The sequence below is a fragment of the Anopheles merus genome, chromosome 2R (assembly GCF_017562075.2).
Source record: "Anopheles merus strain MAF chromosome 2R, AmerM5.1, whole genome shotgun sequence".
Lineage (NCBI taxonomy): Eukaryota > Metazoa > Arthropoda > Insecta > Diptera > Culicidae > Anopheles > Anopheles merus.
Window position 1 is genome coordinate 29187508 of NC_054082.1, and position 23242 is coordinate 29210749.

The window sequence follows — 23242 nt, forward strand, 5'->3', positions numbered from 1 at the left end:
GGGATTAATTATGAAATTTGAACGAGTGCAGATTGATTATTTGAATGACGCATTTCGGAGCATTTCGGCAAAAACGGATGCTTTTGAAGACTTCTTCACATGGTTTTTTTTTCAAATATTTTCTTAATGTTCATTTTTGTCTCGTCTTTTACTTGTATTAATTAAGGTATTGTGTAGAAAAGCTGACAAAACGGTCTCTAAAACTTCATTTCTGATACTTCTAAAAAAAAATTATAAGTTGAAAACTATGAATAACAATAATACCGTAGAGCACCTGGCCTAAGTTATGTAAAACGTAGATGACCACCCGAACTAGTCGATGGACCTTCAATAACTGATATCAAATGATTTAAGAACCCTATTGGTCAATATTGTCATGCTACTCGGTCATTTCGCCATGAAATGAAGACTGTCCGACTTTCAGCCGACCTCATACCTTTTATACCTTATATCACATTTATGCATGGTGTTAAGTGATTTTAAAAGATATCGATTTGATTTTTTGCAGGAACATAGCTGCAGAGTGTCCTCAATAATGAGTGAAAAAAGTTCACTGATAAGTGGTCTAGGGAACTGGCCAGGGAGCTGCAAAGTCAGATAAAAGGTGCAAATATGAGGTGTCCGACTTTAGGTGGCTGCCACTGTACACCCGATACAGCGGTTTATTCATTTGCGTTAATGTTGTTGTATCATTTTCATCAATATAACTCCCTATACCGATCGTTGTTAGTCATGTAACTAGGTAAATCATCGAAATCACTTAAGTTAAGCCTTGAGGCGTAGCTAGCTTGTGTTGTGTATAACGTGGCGCTGGTACCGCAGCTGCAAAAAAACAGAGAGTGAAAGAAAAGACCCGAGATTATTCCAAAAATCCCTTTCGATCACGTCGTACGTGTGTTGGTGTAACTTTGCTTGCTGTATGGCTCATTCTTTGAGCTTTGACAGCTTCTTTTCCCCATCTGCGACCTTTGGTTTTATTAATTCATGCAAAAAATAGAACAGAAAGCGAGGGTGGGAGAAGTTAACCCATTTTCAGTGCGTGGGTAGAAGGTGCAGCATAAAAAAAAAACAAAACAAAAAACTGCATTTATACTTCTCGTGCTCAATCACGGGAAAGTGTGCAGAAAACATGAACGCACCTCGTATGGAAAGAGATAGCGAATACAGAGAGCGTGAGAGCTACGGTGCGTTAGCAACAGAAACACATCTCAGTAAGCGAAGGTTTGGAAGGGAAGCCGTCGTACAGCAAACGGGACGCAAATGACCAACTCTACACACAGAAATCAAAACGTCCATAGTCGGGTTATTTGAAAACGAAAAAAAAGAAAGAATAAAACCACCATACACGTGTACGTCGTGATGATGGAAATAGAAAACCATAGAAATAGAAAACAGAAAGCGTGAGCGGAACATAGAAGAAATGGAAGGCACAACATCTACCAAACGCATGCCGAACGCAGCGTTATTATGTTTATGGCACAGCATAAATAAACGCCTCCTGTTTACTACGCACTCCGACGGGTACGGGGGTTTGCATGACCTTCCGACACCCGCCCTGACCCTTTCCGACCGACCTTTGCCGGGCCGTGTGCGGGTGCTGTGTCCGCTTGCCCATAACCCATAATGCCGGACGGTATTCCATCATTGCTTCGGTCGGGATGCCGTATCCCCCCCCCCATTCTCCCAGTGAATCTTCCTGCCTCAACCCCAAAAAAGGAAGGAATGCTAAGGAGTCAGATGGAGTAGCGCACGATACTTGCCTTTTCACCGTCCGGATTCGACGCGTCTCGCGGGTACTGTTGTGTGTGTGTGTGTGTGTGTGTGTGTATGTGTTTGTGTGTGTATAGGCTTGTAACGCAATCATTTCCTTTCCAGTTGCGGGAATCCGGTGTTTCTGGAAGCAAGTGAGTGGCGAAAAAAATGTGCAGAAAAGTGAGGTGCTTTCACCCGTTCGCGGGTTCACGGGTTCACGGGTTCAGGTAGGCTTGTTCGTGGTTCGTTTGCATCCCTTGGTGGGTGGGAGAGCCTGCGCAACAAAAAACAAAAAAAAGGAGTAGTCGACGAACCAATCCAGAGGGTGCGAAGAGCAATTTCCCTTTCTTGTTACGACGACTGCCAGAAGCGGTGAGTGAAGTATGAAGCCACTGTGCGCCGGTACACCTCTCCCCCGGTAAGCGGAACTAGCCGGCCTATGTTCGAGCTTCCAAGAAAATGGGAAAGTAGAAAGGAGGGGATGGGGGGAACCGCCTCACCAGAAGGGCGGTAATGGTTGGGCGTTCGTGTTCGCATATTCGCTTTAATAAAGTTGTTTGTCGTGGCTTGCCGTGGTTCCGTGCTAATGAAGGCGGAAATTTGATTAAGGGATTCGTCGTCGTTCATTCGTTCGTTCATTCGTTCGTTCGTTTGTGGAGCCGATTGAACGAACGAAACGACGAGCACACCCGTTTGTTGTCGCGTGTGATTGAATCAATGAATGTCTGGGCCCTTGTTCCTGGTACGTACGCATACGTCGTGGTACACGCCGAACCCGTCCAAGGGGCGGAACATAAAACGGAAGCAAATACGGACGGCGATGAGAATCTCGAAAGATCCGGAGTGCGCTACTAGAGCGGGTAATCCTCATGTACTCATTACCTTTCCTCCGATAGCGAAGGCTTTTTGTTGCATGGGATTTGCGTATGCTTCCAATATGTTAAGTGTACTATCGGATTGCGTATGCTTCAACTATGTGTGTTAAAGCTGTTTTTTTGTGAGCTGTATGTTACCTTTTGCCTCTTTTATTACCACACAACCAACACGGTGCACGAACAGTTGTGCGTTACTTTGTGCCGATGGAAATTGGAATGGAATTGATCAAACAAGCTTCAGCTTGGTTATTTTTTGTTTCTTATTTTTTATATTTTTTTTTCTATGTGTGTAATACTGTACGAAAGGGTAATTCAATTTATTGAATGGTTAAATTTATTTCACTCCACAATCAAACGCAACCAGCAGCAGTGCAGAGCGGTGTGAGCACACGAGAGCAAAGGGGAATAATGGAACATTTTGGTGAGAATAAAATGTGAAAATAAATTAAATCATATGATTCAACATCAATCGTATGTTGTAAAGGTTGTAACAAAAAGGGTGAGGGGAAAAAATTAACCAATCGGGTGATGGATAAAGAACACGAATCGCGCTTGGGAGGGGTTTTATATTTAAAGTATTTTCTGCCTTTATTATTGGCTGGGGTAAAATTTCTACTACAATTAAATGGTAGACACAAAAGCTTTCACGTTTAAGCGGAGCTTAAGAGGATAATGTTATGCGGTGGAGTGTTTAAGCTTTCATCCAAAATGGATTGTGTTTTAAACTCGTTTTTTTAACTGTTGGTTCGGCTGTACTTTACCTCTGCTAAATGTTCTACATAATTTAATTTGTGCTGTCAATTGTGGTGAACGGTGATAGTGATAAAGATAAATGAAAATACTGTTGAAATAAATGAGAGCGTTTATTACATTTTTTAAAGCTTTAATTACATTTTCTTAGCCAGCAACAGCGAAAGCACAAAACTGACAACCAATTTCAATTACAAAAAGACTATAATGCCTTGGTGTCCAATTGTTTTGTAACTGTTTGCACTATTTTTAACGAAAAAAGTTCGAGATCGATTATTTAATCTTATGCATTTGTGTTGTCAATCATACATTTTTATATCAATTTCACAATAAATGTGCTGGTATCTGAATCTGAACAGAACTAGATTGTGATTTTAGAAGCAATATCTAAATCCATAATTCAATTGAAATCGTATCACTATGCTAGCTTAACGAGTTGTACAATAATTGAATAAGTTTTTCGTCGCTTTAAAGCGACTCAACGTTATGCTCCTTTAGTTTGACTGTATTAATAATAATCGCACTGGTATACTACAATACTTCCATATCATTCAGATCAGCATAATCATTTGCTCGGCAGCTTGTGAGCCCTCTAATTTACGCGATTCATCGGTACTTTACATCGCAAACGATCCATCATTCGCTGCTGCAGTGTTGCGCATCGCACGCCAATAACGGCAGTACTACCGTGCTAGGCTTCGCTATCGTGCATATCATATCAATAACAGGGTCATATTGTTCAGGGAGTAGATATTAATTAATCGGGCTTGATTATTCTACCCTCCCCAACCCCCAGCTTATCGATATGCATTGCCAATGGCCGATGGCCATTTTAATGCATAAATTGACCACAAACATCATTCCCACCATCATCGCGGCACAACACGTGTAATAATGGGCCAAAGCCTTTTGCTTTCCGATTGCGCTCGTCTGTGTTGGTCCGTGCATTTTTGTGCTGGGGCTTTTTTTTCTCTACAAGCATGATCGTATGTTTTATGCAATAGGTATCAATTTCGATCAGATATTAATGGGACCAAATTGCCCCGGTTTCAGACGGAACTCACCGACCCCGCCAAACGTCTTTCATTGGTGGTGTGGGGCATAGTGCTTATTGTGCTATGGTTTTAAACAGTAAAAATAGCTGAACTGAAAATATGGTAGATAGAAAATGAGAAGACATGTACATGAAACTAACGCATTTATAATTTAACGGTTAGAATACTTTCTACATCTCATCACTGTCAGAAATTAACTAAAGCATGTTTAAAACCAACATCTGTCATAGAGATGCTTAAATTGTTTGTTGTACCGAGAGACATTCAATACTGCAGTGAAAAAGAACAATCATGGTGGAGGCGCATGGTTGCTGGTAAAATGTTCACGATCCCGTGGAAGATATAAAATGTAATTAATCATTTCGACAACTTTTCAACCAAAATGCTATGTAAATCATCCTTTTCCCATAACATAAGCTGTAGGAAAGTATTGGCTTCAGGACGGAAACGGTAATAACTGAACTTGCTGTAATCTGTAACTGTGCAGCATAATTGATATGTATTATTTAATTGGTATGTTATAGTAAGCTAATTAAATTTGACGTCAAAATAAAGATGATTAGACGTAACACAGATTTCCAGCTCTTCAGACGGTCTGACAACAAGTGTGAAATTATAAATATTTACAACAATCGTGCGGTGGAGGCGCATGGTGGTTGTCAGATGTTTCATATTACAAGGACTAACTAACACTTTGAGCACTGGCATTCTGCACTAGCCTTCTGCGGAGAAAACAGTACAAGATAAGAGAGCGATGAGAGCGTTTCATTGGCTGACGATCGTTCACTCTCTTTCCGATCCTCACGTACGATACCGCTTCTACAATATGCGCTCTCTCTTTCTTCCTTGCTGCAATACTTTTTCCTGATAGTTGGTAAGAGAACAATCACAGAGAAAGAGAGCGAAAAAAACCGTGGATCGAAAACGATCCACGCAACGCCCAGAGTGTTAAATTTTCTCTCTCTCTCTCTCTCTCTCTCTCTCTCTCTCTATCTCTATCTTGTTATCTGACGTGAGCTCGTGGCCGTTGTCAATTTTTCTCACTCTGAGAAACTGATAAAGCCACTCAAGCTTTATCTGAAGCTTTAAATAGAAAATAAGTTTTTGATTGCATTTTTTTCCATTATAAACATTGAAAACATTTTCCAAAGTGATTGCCGAAAAACAAAAAAAAAGCACAATTGCCTACATTTCAGTTAGTCGATTGTTGCATCGTCAACTTTCTCAAAGATTCTCAAACCGATTTTGTGCCGATTCGACAAACGTTGAGAGCGTAGGTTGAGCACTCATGAGTGCTTGAGAAAATGAGCGTTGAGAAACCCCATGGCCCTGCGGCTTAACATGCCCCAGCCATTGTATCATGCCAGCTTTCGCCACGGTCAGGATGCTCGGTTCGCCGTACAGCTCAGTAAGCTCGTGGATCCTTCTCCTCCACGCTCCATGCTCGAACACACTGCCAAAGGACCATCTTAGAGAATGCGTCGCTCAAACACGCCCAGAGTGTTTGCATTCTCCGCTCGGATGTTCCAAGACTTGTGTCCATAGAGGACCGCCGGGTGAATCAATGTGCAATATATCTCACATTTCGTGCGGGCTCGAAGTCTTCTGGATCTCAGCAGTCGGTGAAGCCCATAGTATGCACAATTCCCCTGCACAATGCGTCTTTGGAGTGTTTTGGATCTGCGTCATTTGGACGATCTGCTGAAGAGTTGCTTTTCAACAAACCCTGCTTGGTAGCTGTCGACCAAATTTGACTAATTTGCAGCACACTAGTTAAACATATCTTTCTTTTTCTGTATGTAGAACTTTTAATAGGCAGACCAGATAGAATTGATTAGGAATTTACATCGAAAACAACTGATATCAACTTTTAGTAAAAAAGATACTGTTCCATTAAATACGTATCGTTTGGTCAGCCTGTACTTTAGTAGATTTCCTTCCATTGGGTGTCCATTCGTCAAACATTCCCTTTCAATTGGTACTGAAGAACCTAAATGTTCCTTTCCAAAAGCGCATGAAGCTGGTCGCGCGTAATGTGTGCTGTTGCAGCTATCATACCGCATCAGTCACGTGGGAGGGCACGCGCGCGCGCGCGCGTGTGTGTGCACGTCATGTTATTGCGGGATTAGGCGGCGCATTTAAGTAGTTTATCATTTTCCAGCCCGTTATCTCACAACAATTGGCTCACGCGACGGTACGCTCGCTGCTCGGCCCTGCGACGGTTGGTGCATGGTGAACGTTTGAATATTAATAACCGGACACCGGGCGGACGCTTGTGCCACACGGTCACCGTTGCAGGAAGGTGCTGTGTTTCCTCTGCCCATCACCCCGGCCGATCGTCACCAATCGCCATGGTTGCTCGGTGGAAACTCTTCGCCCAGCTGCGCCCGCGGTGGGATGGGCTGGCTCGCGTTGTGTCGGTCTGTCGGGCCTGTGCCGGGCATTAAGCTTCGTGTTATAAATTCAGCCATTTTCCACGAAAAATAAAGCCACCCACTACGGCTATCCAATCGCTTCGAGCGTTGATAACGGTGTGCCAGGTGAACGTTGCTGGGTGGAGGGATGGTGGTAATTTCTCTAAAATTGCGATCATAACCGGTTGGGCTAGATGATAATCTAGGCAAAGTGGTTTCGTTTGCAAGCGAGCGAGGGCTGTGCGGGTGAGCGAGGCAGGGAGGATGCGCCCACACCCCGTTTCAGTGAATCTTCCCGTTGCGCAGTGAAACTTGCGTCAAAATAAATGATAAATAATTAATTAATTACGTACCCTTGTTGGTGTACGGCGGTGAGCGACAGGGTCATGGCAGCCTGGCAACCGCGCGCGTGTGTGTGTGTGGTTGCTGGACGGTACTGTTTTCCCGAACCACAGGAAATGCGTGCAGTCGACCGATAGTTAATGAAGCTGTCGGGAAATGGTCCAAGGGAAAATAGGATTATGAAAAGCTCACCGGGGGACGGTTTACCGTTTTCTGGAAAGGCAGGGTAAAATTAAAACCTTAGAAATGAAGTTTAAAATATGAGCTAAAAGGTAAAGTTACCCAAGGTTTAGTATAGCCTGGTGGAGTAGAGGAACAGGCAGCTGCAATGTTTGGTAGATATTTGGTTTGGTAGATCGATCCGGCTGTCATGTTGGTATCATGTGACACTCATTTCGCTACCAAGATGTTCATTTTACTGGTCTTTTTGAAATATGGTATACCACGACACTCACGAGCAAAATGAACTTTGCTACAAACATTCGATCGTTCCGCTTTGTATGGGGAAAATTCGTGACGCATTAAGTTGCGGAAATTATCGAATATAAGAAAAATGACATAAATCTAGGTTGATGCATTTGAAAAACTTTTTGTAAAAGCAAGTTGGTAAATGTTTTGGTTTGTTTTTCAATATTTTGAGTGATAACAAATCATTCATTTATTATTTAAAAAAAAAATGGTTTGTCTACACTAAATACTGAACTCGATGGGAATCGACTTCATGTAAGGGTATGAAAGAAATAGTTATACTGTAAGTTTTAAGTGAGCGCCTATAAAATTTGTTTAATCAAAAAATGGTGCTGAGGCTGTTTATCTTTTCTAGATTTGTAGAATCTTCAAAAATGATGTAAGTTTATTCATTGAAAATTCGAATATCAAATATAACTTAAAGTATTCAAACATATGTACATCACTTTTATTTATACTTTGAACCATTGTAAAGCATTACATTTACACAAAAAAGGAATTTCGAACCTCCAAACTTTAAAAACTACAATAAAACAGGAATCCTAAAGTTGTTCTATAAAAACATATCATTGCTGCATCGAAAATGTTCTACTCTTTGCATTACTTTATTAAAGACATTTAGGACCTCTTTAGCGCCATTCAAATCCTTTTCTGCTCGTCGTTACTGTTTTTCCATTGCATTCAAAACCTCATAAAGTGGCAATCTATCAATTTCATGCAACATTAAATCTTGATGCACTCTGTATGATTGACTATTGTTTGATCATGTTCAAACGTTTTGGTCGTTCGATTGATCGTTCTCGGCCTTAGCCACGTCTTATTTAAGCTTACAGAAACATGGTTATGCATACTAAGTGGTACTTACGGTACTTAGTGCGGAAGATAGCGGTTTAAAATGGATTCGAACCACGTCCAATCGTTCAGTCCAAGGTATGGTGTTGATGCCTCTATCTCCTGTGATCGCCACTGATCTGTTTTTTTTAATTATAATTAGAGGTGGCAGAATAGAGTTTAATAATCATTTTGAACACATATCGTTAAAAGCACTACGACAAGGCTAGGCCTTATGATGAAACTGCTTGGCGAAAAAAATTCGTAGGAAAATTAAATAAACGTAAAAAATAATAGCCTAAAAACACGATTGTTCCTGGAAATAATTTAAAAAAAATGTATTATCAGCATATTAGAACATACGGTAGGTTAAAACCGTGTTAACAATCTTTGGCTCGACAGGATGCTGCTGGAACAGCAAACCTACACGTAGCAAAATCCATCTCAAGTGTAATCTCTCTAATAAAATGTTTTGCTATCAAAACAACACACAAAAAACCGTACGTAAATTTAATCGAGCTGTGCTTGAAAAAAGACCCAAGCTGCTTCCCCAAAGTACTTCATATCGGTTTCTTCAGCGAGAAGTCGAGCTTTAACCTACCACTGGGTAACGTTACCGAAGCTCAGCTGAAATAATACTTTTTTGTATGACTGTCTGCGTGTGTGTGGGTGTGTATGTGGTTAATTATTTGCAAACCAAAATCTCGTGCCCAAAAGTTTTTGCCCATCTTCAAACGGTCGACAACACCAAACAAAAAAAAAAGGGGGGGGGGAACAAACCAGTCACTCACACTCACACTGGCAAAAACGAACAACGAGGCCGGCGCAGCTCGATTGTTGTACCACAATACAGAAGGTGGTTGTTGAAGGAGTGTAACCGCTATGGGGAATCTCTGCATGAGGCCAGCTCCAGCACCAGGAGGGCGAAAAAAAAAAACAACAAAAAAACGTTTCAGCAGAAATAATACCATTTTAATGAATGAGAACCGCTTTTTGCTTGCTCGGTTGTTGTGCTGTGCAGCAAGTTTTCCCTCCGCAAGTGTGCTGTTTACAGCGAGAATGCTTTCATCATAAGTGCGCTGTCGATAGCGGGTGGTGAAAGCAAAAGGTGATCCAATTTATGGTACTTGTGTATAAAACACAACAAGCGAACCAAGCCTGCCCAAGGGGCCCTGGCCTGCCGCGAACGAAGGGCGTGTGTATTTGCGTGACACACAGAGAGGCGCAGTATAAAATATGGTAACAAGTGACAAATTTGCAACTCAAATTGATTTAAATCTACTGATGTATAATGTGCTACAGAGTGAGCGATGGTAGGTAGGGTCCTTTTTACGTCTATCGCACTGTGTATGTGTATGTGCACTGTACCCCAAAATGAAGGACTCACCAGTTGACGAAGCGAAAAACAAAATCCTTTTCCACCCAAAAGCAACGCATACGCATGGCATAGAGAGTTTTCGGGGTGTTGTCGAGCAGCACAGCTAGCAAGTGTGTGTGTGTGTGCGTACTTTTGCGAGGAAAACAAAACAATTTGATCAATGGGCTCAACGAAGGCAGCCTGAACGACGCAAAAAGGGGAAAAAGGGGATCAGAAGCACACGAAAAAAAATGAAACAGTACAAAAAGAAGAACAGTGAAATGAAAAGATGCAAAGAGGGAAAGAAAAAACACCATGAGGCAAAAGACAAAGTAAAAAAAAACAACAAGAAAATCATGTACATAAAAACATTAGCCACGATAAATCATTAAATATTTATGAGCATTGCGCGTGCAGAGCAGCCAACAGCCGACGACAGAAGCGCAGAAACGCACGGGCCCGCACGCGGGCCAAAGCCATCGCGCCCCATCGCATGCTGTTGTAGTAATAATAATGTGTACGCAATATCGCTACTATTCCTGGTGAGCACAAGGCAACACAACCACCCCCCCCCCCCTCCCCCGGTGGGCTCAAAACACTAACGCAGAGAAAAAGGAAGAGCACAACACACATAGCACACACAAAAAAAAAGGAAGCTTCCCAACAAAATGAACGCAGCGCGTGTGAAAGTAGCGCAAAGAAGCGGCAAAATCAAACAGCAAATATAATGAAATAATATGTTGCGCGAGCGGTTGGACCGCGTTACTTGGCGCTTTCCGGTTGCGCCTGCAACGCTGTGCTGAGGGCGTGTGTGTGTGTGTGTGTGTGTTTGGTGTAGAGCCTGGCGCACCAACAAACTGCACCAACAAACGTGGGATTGGAGCGGCTTTCTCCACCGTAGCCTTTGTGTGTTCGTTCCCATTTCAGAGCTTCTGTTTCTTTCCATGCGATGGGCTTTGCTACTTATGCTACGAAAAATAAAACAAAACAAAAAAGAACCATCTCATCGCTTCAAACAGCGTATCTAAATATGCCTTTTCTTTTACTGCGCTGAATAATTTCGCTGTGGGGGAGTATGCGTGAGCATTTGCAAGGTTCCGCTTGCATGCGCAAGGGATGGTGTTGGCGTTGGTGGTTTTATTTTATTTTTTGTTGGTTCTGGTTTAGCTCATAAGAGCAAATGCTTGTTTCGAATAAAGTAAAATACGGCCAACCTGAGCCAATAACTCTTCCGCACAGTTGTAATGGTAAATATTGTGCAGTATTTAGCCATTTACATATTTTTAGTTTTTATTTATTTTTTTTTTCAGCTGGCCGATAATGAAGCAGTAATGGTAAAGGCGGTGAGACGTTGGTCCCACCGTGAAGGGCGCCCCATTTTATCCCGCCTGGGAATTGGTGCGGCATGTATTTAAATTAATTAAAATGACCCTCCTGCTCCCGTTTGCAGGGAGTCACGTGGCGCAAGGGCAATAAAATGCCGCAGCAACGGCTAAATTGATTTCTATTGCTCGATCGATTGTTTTTTTTTCATTTTATTTCTCTTTTCTTTACCTTTTACTCTCTCTCTCTCTTCTATTAGCTATTAGCGGTGGTGTCCTTGGCAACTGGGAGCGGGGCAATAAAAGTTTAATTTAATCGCTCTAAATGCGGCCCGACCCGTCCCGTGAGAGCATTCCGGTTGGAGCAATCAATGATTGGATGTGCTCGAGGACGCACACGCCTTAGCGCATCGTAGATCGAAGAAGGCGCGCCGGTTCGCAGAATGGTGGGGGCCGCTACAAAATCAATTCCGCTGCCACTGCACAATCAAAGTAAGCTTAAAAGAAGCGTCAAGTGCGTGAGTGCGAAGGCCAAAAAAAAAAAACAAGAAGTACCCCTCCGAACGTTCCAATCAAGTTAAGAATGTGTTAATGCACGACCCTGGGTAAAGAGTGAACTGGTGCGGGGAGAGCGGGACGGACGGTGGCCATCGCCTGGAAAGTATGCATGGTTAATGTGCGCTGGAAATTTTAAACCCGTTCAATTATTCAACACGACGGTCCGCGGACGGTAACGCCGGTACCATTCACGCAACGGTTCCGCATCAGGAAGGTTTCCCGGCGTTTCCCGGGGTAGCAAGGACGGCGGGGAGAAGCGGTACTCGGTTCACTTCCGTGTCGGTAATGTTGCCAAACTTTCCCGTTTACCGAAGTGGACCGAGGGACAAAATTAAAAGCGTGCGAAGGTTGGATCGTCCTAGGTCGCAGAGGGGCCATAAACTCAAGCGGTGAATTTTCGTGCGCAGCGGCATTAAACTTGCTGGTGTAAAGGTATCGACTTGCTTTACTATACTCACGGAATAAATTTGAAATAAAAAAAATCACCTTTAAAAGAATAGGCAACGAGCAAAACGGAGTTCAACTCTGGGATCCAGCGTTGTGCATCCTGCCCGGTCGGTAGATAAAACCCTTTTTCTTTTGCTTCCGGTACTTCAGCTCTCGTGTAATGCGTGTGTATGCCATTTTTGTGTCCTTCCTTCTTATGGTGTGCCATTTTTGTCCTTCCTTCTTTTCCTTTTCTTTGCTGCTAATTATACGTGCGGTGAACAAGTCGGTCAACCCCACCAGCATACAGGCGCAGCTGCATCCCGAGGCCAGTTTCTGCTCCCTCCCACTTTCGTTCCAAAAACCCCGGCCATTGACCGTTCCTACAAACAGACAGTTGTAGATCGGGTTTGTCCCCCTTTTGCCTGCACGACCCGTGGTGGCGAGGACCTGCAGGAAGCAAAGAGAAGCTGTCCTTTCGTGCACAAATACTAAAGCACAGCACGCATTCACAGCTACACGACCGATCCAGCGCGTTGGAAAAATGGAAAACAGAACGGAAGCAAGCGCAACGCAAAGGAAATGTTCATACCGGGCGGCCTCTTTGCTTCTTCTGTTTTGCTTTTCCGCCTCTTAGAGTAACGCGAGGGGGGAAAAAATGCCAGCACAATACGAATGTGCGGTGGAATGTTACTCTCCTCCCAGCCCTGCCAGATCCACCACCAGCATCACCGGAAGGTCGCGTGCAATCATCTACCCCGGGGGGTGAGGGTGGGGGGGGGGGGGGCGAAGCTAATGGAGAGCAAAGTGTGCGCGGAGCAGCAGAATACATCAAGCAAGCCATGAATGTGCGGCGCTCCGTTTCTTTTCCAGGGTGAGAAGAGGTTTCGGGAAAATAATTTCTTCGACCAGCCGCTCCGAATGGCTGCTGTATTGCATCGTGCCCCAGCCCCAGCCTCTACCACCACCCCCCTTGCACGCGTTTTCGATCCGTTATCCGGGAACCGGAACTCATTATTTTGCATCGTCGGCCGGTGGCGGCGACGGAGGGCAGCAGGTGGCTTCAGGAACGTTGGGGCGCTTGCGAGGTGAGGCCTAGGTTCATGATAATTTAAGCTCATTCCCTCCACCACCCCACAGCGCCACTTCTGCAATGATCTTCGCCCACTGCTGTCCCTTCTTTCGTTGGGGATTAGGCCCCTGGATCCTTCAAAGTGAAGTAGCACACACACACACACACACACACACACACAAACGCCCCGAGAAGCTGGATGGATATGGCTGCCTCCTAAACCCCCACCTCCGTCCCTCCTAACGCCAGCAACACTTGCATGCGAAACGGAATACTTAAAGGCAAAAAGCGATCCCCGGGATGATGATGTTGGCTACCACTGGGTTTTTGTTTTGTTTTGCAAGCGGGCCTTCCTCTCCCTCCCTCACTTGTGCACCATTCCACAGCAACCCTCCCCTCCCCTTTCCACTCCTCCTGAAGATTATCATCATCAACGGCGTTGGTCGTGTGGTCCACACCATTTTCGAAGCGAATGAGCATCAGCCTGAAACGGAATCATATCCCCTCTGAACCTTCCTGTTTCGCGTTCGCCCACTCCTCCGCCACTCCAACCGACAGTACAGTACCAGTCGTTGTACATGATTTTATCATATCACTCTCACTCAAAGCGATGCAGGTGGTGGGGCAGACGGCTGGCAAGCTTCAAACGGGCGAATGTTTTATTCATGGATTACTACTACAACTACTACCGTAGCGATACCAAACATTTGCCGGCAGGAGGGCCTCGAAGGCAGGAGGGCAGCAAAAAGAGTGTGTGTGTGTGAGAGAGAGAGAGAGAGACAGAAAGCAAGAGCGTAAGAGAAAAGTGCACCCAATCTACGTAGGCCGCGGGAAGTTCCGGATTTTCCCTCGGGCTGGACAGGAGAGGTTGCTTTTTGCTCTCGCTTTCTTCCTTCTGCTCGCGTTCGTTTCTCGTTATGCAAATCTGCACCCCAAAAGCGCGAACGTTCCTGGCGCACACGCAGGCATGCAAACGCCCACATCGCCACCACCACCAGCGCTTCCGGTCAAAGATGCGGTGCATTATTCGAGGTATTAAAATGTGAACAATGTGAAACACGCTTCGCTTGGTTCTTTTTTGTTTTGCGTCTGCACTTTTTGGCTGCTCCACCACACAAGCGCACCAAGAGGCAAAGGTTCCCTTGTTTACGAACGTTTTGCATGTGCTGCCGGTGGGAGAAAATAAATGAAGGACACGGCAAGGCCTTTTTAAACTTTTATCCAAAATATATCCAATGGGTGTATTTGTACAGTGATTGAAAATTTTGCCAGATACAGTTTGCAGCGCGTAAAGCACAGTGGTTTCAATTTAGCCCACCGCCGAAGCTTGTGGATGCTAACAACAACCAAAAGCGAAAAAAAAAAAAGATTCGCGATCCAAGCACTCACACACACCCGAAACGACCGAAACACCGTTGTTGTCGTTGTTGCGAATTCTTCCATCCAGCGACACCTAGCGACGGCGGGAGCGGCTGGTACGACGGGCACCGCTCTGCGACCGCTTGCGGGCGGTGCGGGACCGGGACCGAGAGCGGGCCCGGCTGCGGCTCCGGCGCCTCGACTGGCTGCGGGAGGGCTTGTGCGGCGCAGCGGCCGACCGGGAGCGGCTCCTGCGTCCTCGGCGCGCCGGCGACGGGCTCGACGGCTGTTCGTGCTGCTGCTGCTCCTGGGCTGGCTTCATTGCCATGCGACGGCCGCGCGACTGGGAGCGGCCGCCCCGGGAGCGACCCCGCCGCATCGGTGCGCCGCCCGCATCGTTCGGTGCTTTCGCCGTCTGCCGGTAGGGTGCGCTTGCCGCCGGCACCGTCGTCGTCATGCTGGCAAGCGCGTCGCTCGGAAACGAAAACATGCCCGACGTTTGATGCTGATCGGGCAGATGGGCCTGGCGGAATCGGGGTGGAGCGAAAATCGAGAGGTCAATTATGGGGGAAACCCGTTCAGGGGGGGCAGTGGCAATACTTACATCCAAGTCTTCAATTACCGGATTCATGCTCGCTTCGAAAGTGTGCAAAAAATGGTGCACCAAATGCTCGGACAGGGCAGAATGCTGACGGTGCTCCTCTTCGTTGCTGGCCAGGTTCCGGGAAGGAGTTGCACTATGAAGTGCACGAACGGAGACAAAGTAAAGCGATCCGTACCAGCTAACAGCTTCCTTCGTAATGAGCGTGTGCTTCGGCAAGGCCGCCAGTACCGTGTTGGCAATGTGTGCTGTGATTAAAAAAACCAACTAACCCCTACCAAACAGTGGTGATGTTTCGGGAAGCGCACCCGCCATGCCGTTGAAAGCGCTGCACACTATGATGCAATTTGAATTGGAACCAAGCTCAATTCGTTACATCGCGAGGTACCGTTGAACAATTCCCCCCCAAAAAAAAAAGAAACAAGACCTTTTCCCTTCGGATGGGCACATCATCGGTAAGCCTCTTCAACGACAAATTTTCTCTTTATATCTGTTTATTCGAATCTTGACTTTCTGGTATCGTTTCTCGTGTATTACATACCTAATTACAATCGTATTTTACAAAATCACCATTCACTCAACCCTCTTCTCCTCAGGTTCATCCACTCTAGCACACGATGCGTAAATGCTGCGCAAACGGGTTGCATTCGTGCCTTTATGTTAAACGATTTTTTTCTTTCTAAATGGTTGTGGGTGCACGGTCTTATCTTAGTGTTTTTTTTTTAAATATCCTATCTGTCATCTGAACTCATCGATCGATATCTATTAGTGTGTGTTTGTGTGTGTTTCCTTAAAAGTCTTATACTCCCATGTCTAGACGGTAGCTTGCAGAGTACGAGGTCGTGCGTGCGCGTTTAATACAATGTCCCCACTCTCCTCCGCGATAATTATGTGTGTGTGTGTGTATGTGTAAAACGTCACTGGAAGTAACACTGAACATTGTCACTGGTGCGTGCTGAACGGGGTCATTACAGTGGTTTCTTATTTTTACAGATGATCAACTGTCCGCCCAAAGGACAGAACTTACCGCGCCACGGCTCACTCCAATGCAAGCTCACGAAAACACGACACTCGCACGCACCGCTACATAAACGAGGAACAGTGAAGCTAAACATTCATCCCTTGAACGTGTTTGCGTAATGATTGGAACGTATATTTCTGTGTGTTTGCTTTTTTTTGTTTTGTTATTAATATTATCCTAATCCTATCAATCAATCAATTATCAACGCGCTTATTGAATGCGGTTCAGTGCTGAGCGGAGGTTGTCCACTTGGTTTCCTCTTCTCTGTGTGCTGCCCCATCTGGCGGTGCCGGGCGGTTTTGTGGATGAATGGTAATTGAACTGCTACCCTAAAGCGTTACAATGTACAGTTGGTTTTTTGTTTGTTTGTCTTTGTTCGTTACAACATTTTACACCCAGCTTTACAATGTTGCAACCCATATAGAGCCGGGCAGTTTTTGCAACGCTTTTTTCCACTCTCTCTCTCTCTCTCTCTCTCTCTCTCTCTCTCTCTCTCTCTCTCTCTCAATTTTCAAAAGCGCTGTTCCCTTCTGCGTACAACCACGAGTTGCGCGGTTCGATTCTGATTGCATGTGATTTTGCACGTGTTTTGTTACGGCACTTTCAAACATTGTCAAAGGACGACAACAGATGGAAGTTAGAGCGGAAGTTAGATCGTTGGATGCATTTTAACACACAGCATGGAAAAATAACAACAGTTTGTAGTGTGTGTGTGTGTGCTGGAAGGCAAAACAAAGTGTAACTAAACGGGAACTTTTTATCCGTATTTACAGCAGCCACTTTACAAGGTGCTCAAATGGACGTGTGATGCTATTCGATACCCTCCATCAGATATGTTCGGTGTTTAATGCTATTGCTACATTGGTTCGGTTTTGCGCATTGATGTTTGCAATTGCACGTTAATTGTTGTTTTTTTTAAAGGTTTTTTTGCAGCTCACCCACACACTTTCCACCGTGTGGTTTGCAGAAGCGAATAGTTTTCAAGCATCATTTGAACAGAAAAAACATGAAACTCTTTGTCGCAACTCGTAATGTAGCATTAACTAATATGGTGAACCATTCCATTGGCACTTGTTAACCGTTCAAGTGTATGTGTGGGTGTGTGTTTGTTAAGCTTAAATTGCTTCTTATCTGCCCACCTTCTCCCTCTCCCCGCAGAAGGACGTGCGAAACAAGTTTAATTGAGCTCACCAAAACTCGATTCGAATTCGATCCGATCGAGCGCGCTGGAAAATGGGCAAAGTTAATACAAAGTTTCCAAAGGGGAAAGGTTGTTTTCACTGGCGAGGTTGTGTTATGCTTGTTTGCGCGGTGAAACGTTTGTTGAGAAATAGTTTTCCCATTCCAGCAAACCGGTATGGCGTATTTGCAAACGTACGCGAAGTATCAACACACTTAAGAAAAGAGTTTAACACACACACACACACACACACATCAATGGGCACACCAACCGCTACCGAAACAAAACTCAATTAGAGCAAGTAATCATGGGAGGTTTTTCTAGGAAATCGATTATCCCGTCGGTTGATTGAATAGCGTCCAAAGAAACGCTCGCGCTCGCTAACGCCTAATGCTGATTGATTGACGCGCCGACATCAGTATGCCATCTGCACACCCCTCCTCCCCCCCCCACTACAAAGCACTGAATTATGTTAATCCCTTCGCCCGTGACATGTTTGGCGCGGTGGCGAGCGAGCTTTAGAGCACCCAACATTAACATGTGCCAGTTGGGACGCCAACATCTTGCGAAGACGATCCATTTTGATCGATTCGGTCCACTTTACCGGGTGGAGGGAGAAAAGAGGTGAGGGAAGGGAACAGGGGCTGCTTGTAGTTGGCCACACTGCCCCTATCTGCCACCACCGTCACCGTCACCGTCTCAAACCAAATCACCGCAATCGGTATGCAATCAGACCCGCATTTCGCTCATCGCGGCATGGGGCAGCTGCGGGGGGCAGCCGCTGTTCTTGAGATTTTGGGATTTTAATTGTGTTAAACTATCTTGATGTTGTTGTTGCTGTTGTTGTTGTTGTTGCTGCTGATGCTGCTGCTGCTGCTGCTGCTGATGCTGCTGCCCGTGCTGACCGTGGTGGGAGTGATGGTGGGAGTGTGGCGTATGCAGGGGGGGACGGTTTTCCGGCGAGCCGCTCGGGCAGGTCTGGGCCGCCCGCATGTGGATGCCGATGGCGGTCCCGTTTGGTGGTAATTTAATTTGTTGCACATCTAGAAAAGCAATCGAACATAATGACACAACGGGGGGAAAAGGAGAACAGTGCGAGGGATTGGGAAGGGAGCAATGGAGAAAGAACAGTTTTAGTAGTCACGTGGTTTCGGGGGGTGTGCGAAATCGGAGTCCGGGTTCCGGGTCAGGTCTCGGTCAGGTCCGGGTGTTTGGTGCTAGGTGTGCTGTGTGTGTGTGTTGACTGATAAAGGGAAAAAAAAAACACAACAAGCCGTACTGTGGTCCTGTTGGATTCGAATGGGATTAGTTTCGTGTTGGCGATGGTGACCGCTTTTACCAGTTGATTACGCAGCGAATTAAGCCGGCTCCTATCTCCCGCGTTAGGGCAGAAAGAAGGGCGTCCAATCAAAGGCAGGGGGGGAGGAAGGGGGAGGGACTCAGACGCACCCATGATAGGAAGTTTTGTAACCCGTGTTACCGTCGTGTTTACAACAAACAAGCTCTACAACTAATCCGGACGGATGTAAATTGAGTTAATAGTAAAAATTAACACACACACACACCTCCGGGCAGGCATCGAACCGTGCGTGTGTGTGTGTGTGTGTGTGTGCTTGGGGAAACTTAATAATCTTTAATTGGTAATTATCAAATTCGATTACTCTATTGGCCGGAACGTTTTCCCGGGCATGGTTTGTCAGGCTAGTGTTTGTCGGCCACTCGTACCATGTGTGTGTACGTGTGTGTGTGTGTGTATGCCATGCACTACCAAAGTGACCGGTCGAATTGTAGCAGCCCACGAGGGGCCGTGGGAATCGGTTGCACCTGGTCCACCAACCGACGACTAATTGGGCAGCGCGAGCGCTTATCAATAAATCAATCAAAATAATGAAGTATTTTGAGGTTCGGAGCCCACGCACACAAACACATAATCCATCTTTCCGTGTGTGTGTGTGTATGTGTTTGGTCGGACGGAAAATCATATTGAATTAAACTGAATCAATTAATTGATCTCGCTTCGGTGTTTGCGTGGCCGGTGGGGAATGATGAAGCTGTGACCGTGGGTGGTGGTTGGTGTTTGCGCGAGGAGTGTTACAAAATTTGCGATAAAGTAATTAATTAGTCTATCAGTGTGGGTATTTTGTTGTTTGGTTTTATATGTTTTATTTATGTACTCTGAGCTCTTCCTATCTTCATTCCGTGGATAGATGCGTTTTGGATGGCAGTCTGTGTGTGTGTGTGTGTGTGTGTTTGATCGTGTAATTATTAATTAATTATTAATTAGTAATTACTGATTCAAAGGTAGTTAGTTGGCGCGATTGATTTTTCAATGTTAACGTTTGTTTGTTTGTACGCGATGCAACGATGTATTTAATGCAATCATTAATTGATTTTACTTCTTAATATGACTACCCACATTGCATTTCATCGCATGTTTGCCATCTTGTTATAGCCATTTTTCACTATGTTTACAGTACATGTTTACATTACTATGATGCTCTCTTAATGGAACGTAACGGTCGAGGGAACACTAAATTAAAACCATTTATTTAATTAATTCCATTCTGAAAAGGATCGTCAGCAATGACAGGATTCACTAATGTAACTATTTATCCACCTCATTCATTGGTACAGATGAACTTTTTTGGTCGTTATCCTTACGTCGTATTTCTTACAATTGTGAAAGAATTTTGAATAATTTCCATTTGATGCATTTGATTGTATACATACTACAGAAGGGCGTATGTACAGAAGGGTGCAGAAAAGATCTTATGGTATGATATAGACACTTCTTCTTCTATTTCTTCTTCTTTGGCACAACAAACGTTTGTCGGTCAAGGCCTGTCTGTACCACTAATAGGGTTGGCTTTCAGTGACTTATTCATTTCCATACTAAGATAGTCAGTCCTACGTATGGGAGTATGATCCATTCGGGGCTTGAACCCGTGACGTGCATGTTGTTAAGTCGTACGAGTTGACGACTGTACCACAAGACCGGCCCAAATATATACACTGGATGGAATAATAATTTCCAATAACATGTGTTACCCGAATCAATCGGTTGACTATCTACTATATGATGATAGGTGTTACCGCGCAGCCACACGAGGGGAAATATACAGCGGAATGAACTATTTGACAGGTGAAATATCGGTCAGATAACCCATCACAGCAACCAGCCAGTGTGTAATCTAAAGAAATAACGTGTACAAAATCGTAACGCATAACTTCAATATCAAATACAGTGAACCCTCTCTTATTTGAGAGGCGATGGGACTGTCGAATAAGAGGGGTTTTCAAATTACAGAGGTTGAAAGTGAATGAGAGGTCCATACAAACAAGAAAGAGACAGAACATTTAGTATGCAGCCTTAACTGTTGCTATAGGAAACTGCGAACAGAATCGCTAATTTGAGCATACATCTTTCAATAACCATGGCAACACCATACTCAAATAAGAGGGATACAGATTTCAGAGGTTTTCCAAATTAGAGGGACAAAAATGTACTGGAAATCAAGGGACTGTGAAAAATGTTCAAATAAGAGAGGTTTCTCAAATTGGAGAGGTGTCAAATAAGAGAGGGTTCACTGTATTTCAATATTAATTTTCAGTCAACAATTCATCATTTCTTCCAGCTAGGCAATTCTGCTTTAGAAGGTATTCTTTTTAAGTGAATTTCGAAAGCGGATCTTGTATCTCCCCCAACTTTTTAACTGTATCTTGGCAGATATTTCGTCTTTCAAATAATTCATTTTGCTGTATATTTCGCCTCGTGTGGCTGCGCAGTTACTCGCGTGATTAAAAATTTCTTCCTTCAACAATTTGCTTCATCTAATCCAAGTAACCATTGGTTTATCCTTCCAAATTCTTCCTCTTCACACTAAACATTTTCTGGAGAGCCGAACAAAAATCGGTCCAAGCGGATAATCGAGTAAGGCTGCGCTCTGGTACCAATCGAACCAGCCAGTGTGCAATGTAAACAAACAACGCGTACAAAATCGCAACTAAATCCATTAAAAAACGAATACGAAACGAATACACCTTACATACAAAAACAGATACGAGCTAAAAGCAAATGACTCCGGACAGTCGAAGCTATAATAGAGAAAGTAAGCCTCTGAGTATGGAAAATCGGACCTAAGTCTGATAAAACATAGGAGATCATATCCTTTCTCATCAAAGAAAAAGTAGAAAAAAAACGATTTCAAGTATTTTGTTAATTTTCAGTCAACAGTTCATCATTTCTTCCCATTTGTGAATGTTCCGCTTAAGAAGATACTCTTTTTAAGTGATTTTTGAAAACGGATGTTGTATCTCCCCCAACCCTTTAGCTTTACCTGTTAAATATTTCGGTTGTCAAATAGTTCATTTCGCTGTGTATTTCACCTCGTCTGGCCGCACGGTTAAAGTTAACACCATTACTTCCAACATCCTAAATAGGATGCAGGCCCTGAATTTCCTAGCTAAACATCCCCTTCCGACTGCATAAGCTTCCCAACATTTGGAACCGAAGCTGCTAGCAGGAAGGACTGGTTTGTGGGCAATGTGTGAAAGACTCTGTCCAAAAGTCCGCTGCTTGTTGGTACCCTTGCTACGACCTTTGCTCGGCTCCTAACAGTAGGTATGATTTGAGAAACAGCAATGTTTTAGCAAGTCATACAAATTTGTGCTAACATGACAAGTTGCAGATGGTCTAGTTATAAACAAAGTGGGTTCAATGTTTGATGTTTTTAGCTCAATCAGCCTCTAAGCTATTGTACAACTGATACTCAGTGCATCTGGTACGGCGCACCCATTGAAATCCTATTAGCAGTAATCCAACCAACCGGCATCTTTGGCGGTAAGTCATATACATTTGCCGACCACAGACGCAATAGCGACTTTGGAATGGTTTTATTTATTTTAAAGGCAAAGCCGATTTGAAAACAAAAATCCCGAACGCTTGTGATGAAGCATTCTATTGGGTTTTTTTTATATGCTTCTGTATACGAATTTCACTCAAAATGTTGAAAATGGGAAACGTTTAAGGGTATAATGTTTCATGTGTAATGTGTGCAACACTGCCGAAACAAATGCCTTTTTCAATGAACTTTTCTTTCCAAGTAGCAGCTCTAAGTAGTGGAATGGAGAGTTTGTCACCCATGTAAATCCAAGCAGGTTCTCGCATGCACTTAAAGCTAACAAGTTTGCTGCCGCTCCACTTGGTCCTTTCATGTGTGTGTGTATGTGTGTGTATGTATGTATGTATGTGTGTATGTCTTATTCACGCGAAACCCATCGGAAGCGTACGAATTGCCTCGAGTGTCTCGATTTTATCGCTCGAGAAGTATTTAAAACAAAACCAAACCTCTCTCTTTCTCTCTCTTTCTTTCTCTCTCTCCCTCCCTTCCTCCCTACCATTGCGCTTCCTGTGTGTTATTACGCGTTACTGTGTATGTGTGTGTGTGTGGCTGGGTGGTAGGGAGAATCATAATTCGCACAACAACAACAGAAAAGAAAAAAAAGGTGGAAGAAGAGCGCAGGGTGACATTTGTCGGGATATCACACACACACACACACACACATTGAACCATTTCGTTGCGCCACACACCCAATGGAAACACCAGAAAGCCCTCGAGACTTTTGCGCGAGCTTAATCCCCAAAGCTCAGTCAAAAGGGTGTAGAGAAAGAAGGTGATAGGTGAGCATGGGAAGGGGTGTTGTATTTCCCATGGCTTACCAGCGTTCGCGTATGACTTGTTTGTGAGTGTGTGTGTGTATGTTTTTGGTTGTTGTGTTTTGTGTGTGTGTGTGCGCATGTTTTTTCGAATCTCCTTCCATCGCTTAGTAGAGCGCTTTGCTTTGGGGAAAAGGAAATTA

At 44.4% G+C, this 23242-nt stretch overlaps 2 protein-coding genes across 14 annotated transcripts in view; both read right to left on the reverse strand.

The window, feature by feature from the left end:
• Positions 1-14425: 14425 nt before the first annotated feature.
• On the reverse strand, positions 14426-15445 carry LOC121590614 (serine/arginine repetitive matrix protein 2-like). Its single transcript, XM_041910426.1, has 2 exons — positions 15186-15445; positions 14426-15104 (listed from the first exon to the last, which is right to left on the reverse strand). The coding sequence occupies exons 1-2, from the start codon at positions 15210-15212 to the stop codon at positions 14676-14678; spliced, it is 456 nt and encodes a 151-aa protein (XP_041766360.1). The 5' UTR covers positions 15213-15445; the 3' UTR covers positions 14426-14675.
• Positions 15446-16664: 1219 nt separating this feature from the next.
• Positions 16665-23242, reverse strand: part of LOC121587827 (neuroligin-3) — an 81994-nt gene continuing 75416 nt past the window's right edge. For all 13 annotated transcript variants that reach the window (XM_041905015.1, XM_041905011.1, XM_041905012.1 and 10 more), the window contains one exon: positions 16665-18426. In XM_041905015.1, the coding sequence (XP_041760949.1) occupies positions 18113-18426 (314 nt within the window). In that variant the 3' untranslated portion in view covers positions 16665-18112. The remainder of the gene's footprint in view (positions 18427-23242) is intronic.

What these genes read in the sequence shown, in the direction of transcription:
- LOC121590614 (XM_041910426.1), bottom strand. Translation starts at nt 15,212, where the DNA reads ATGAATCCGGTAATTGAAGACTTGGAT. An exon ending in CGGTAATTGAAGACTTGGAT is followed by an intron (nt 15,105 to 15,185) that starts GTAAGTATTGCC and finishes CGATTCCGCCAG; the next exon opens with GCCCATCTGCCCGATCAGCA.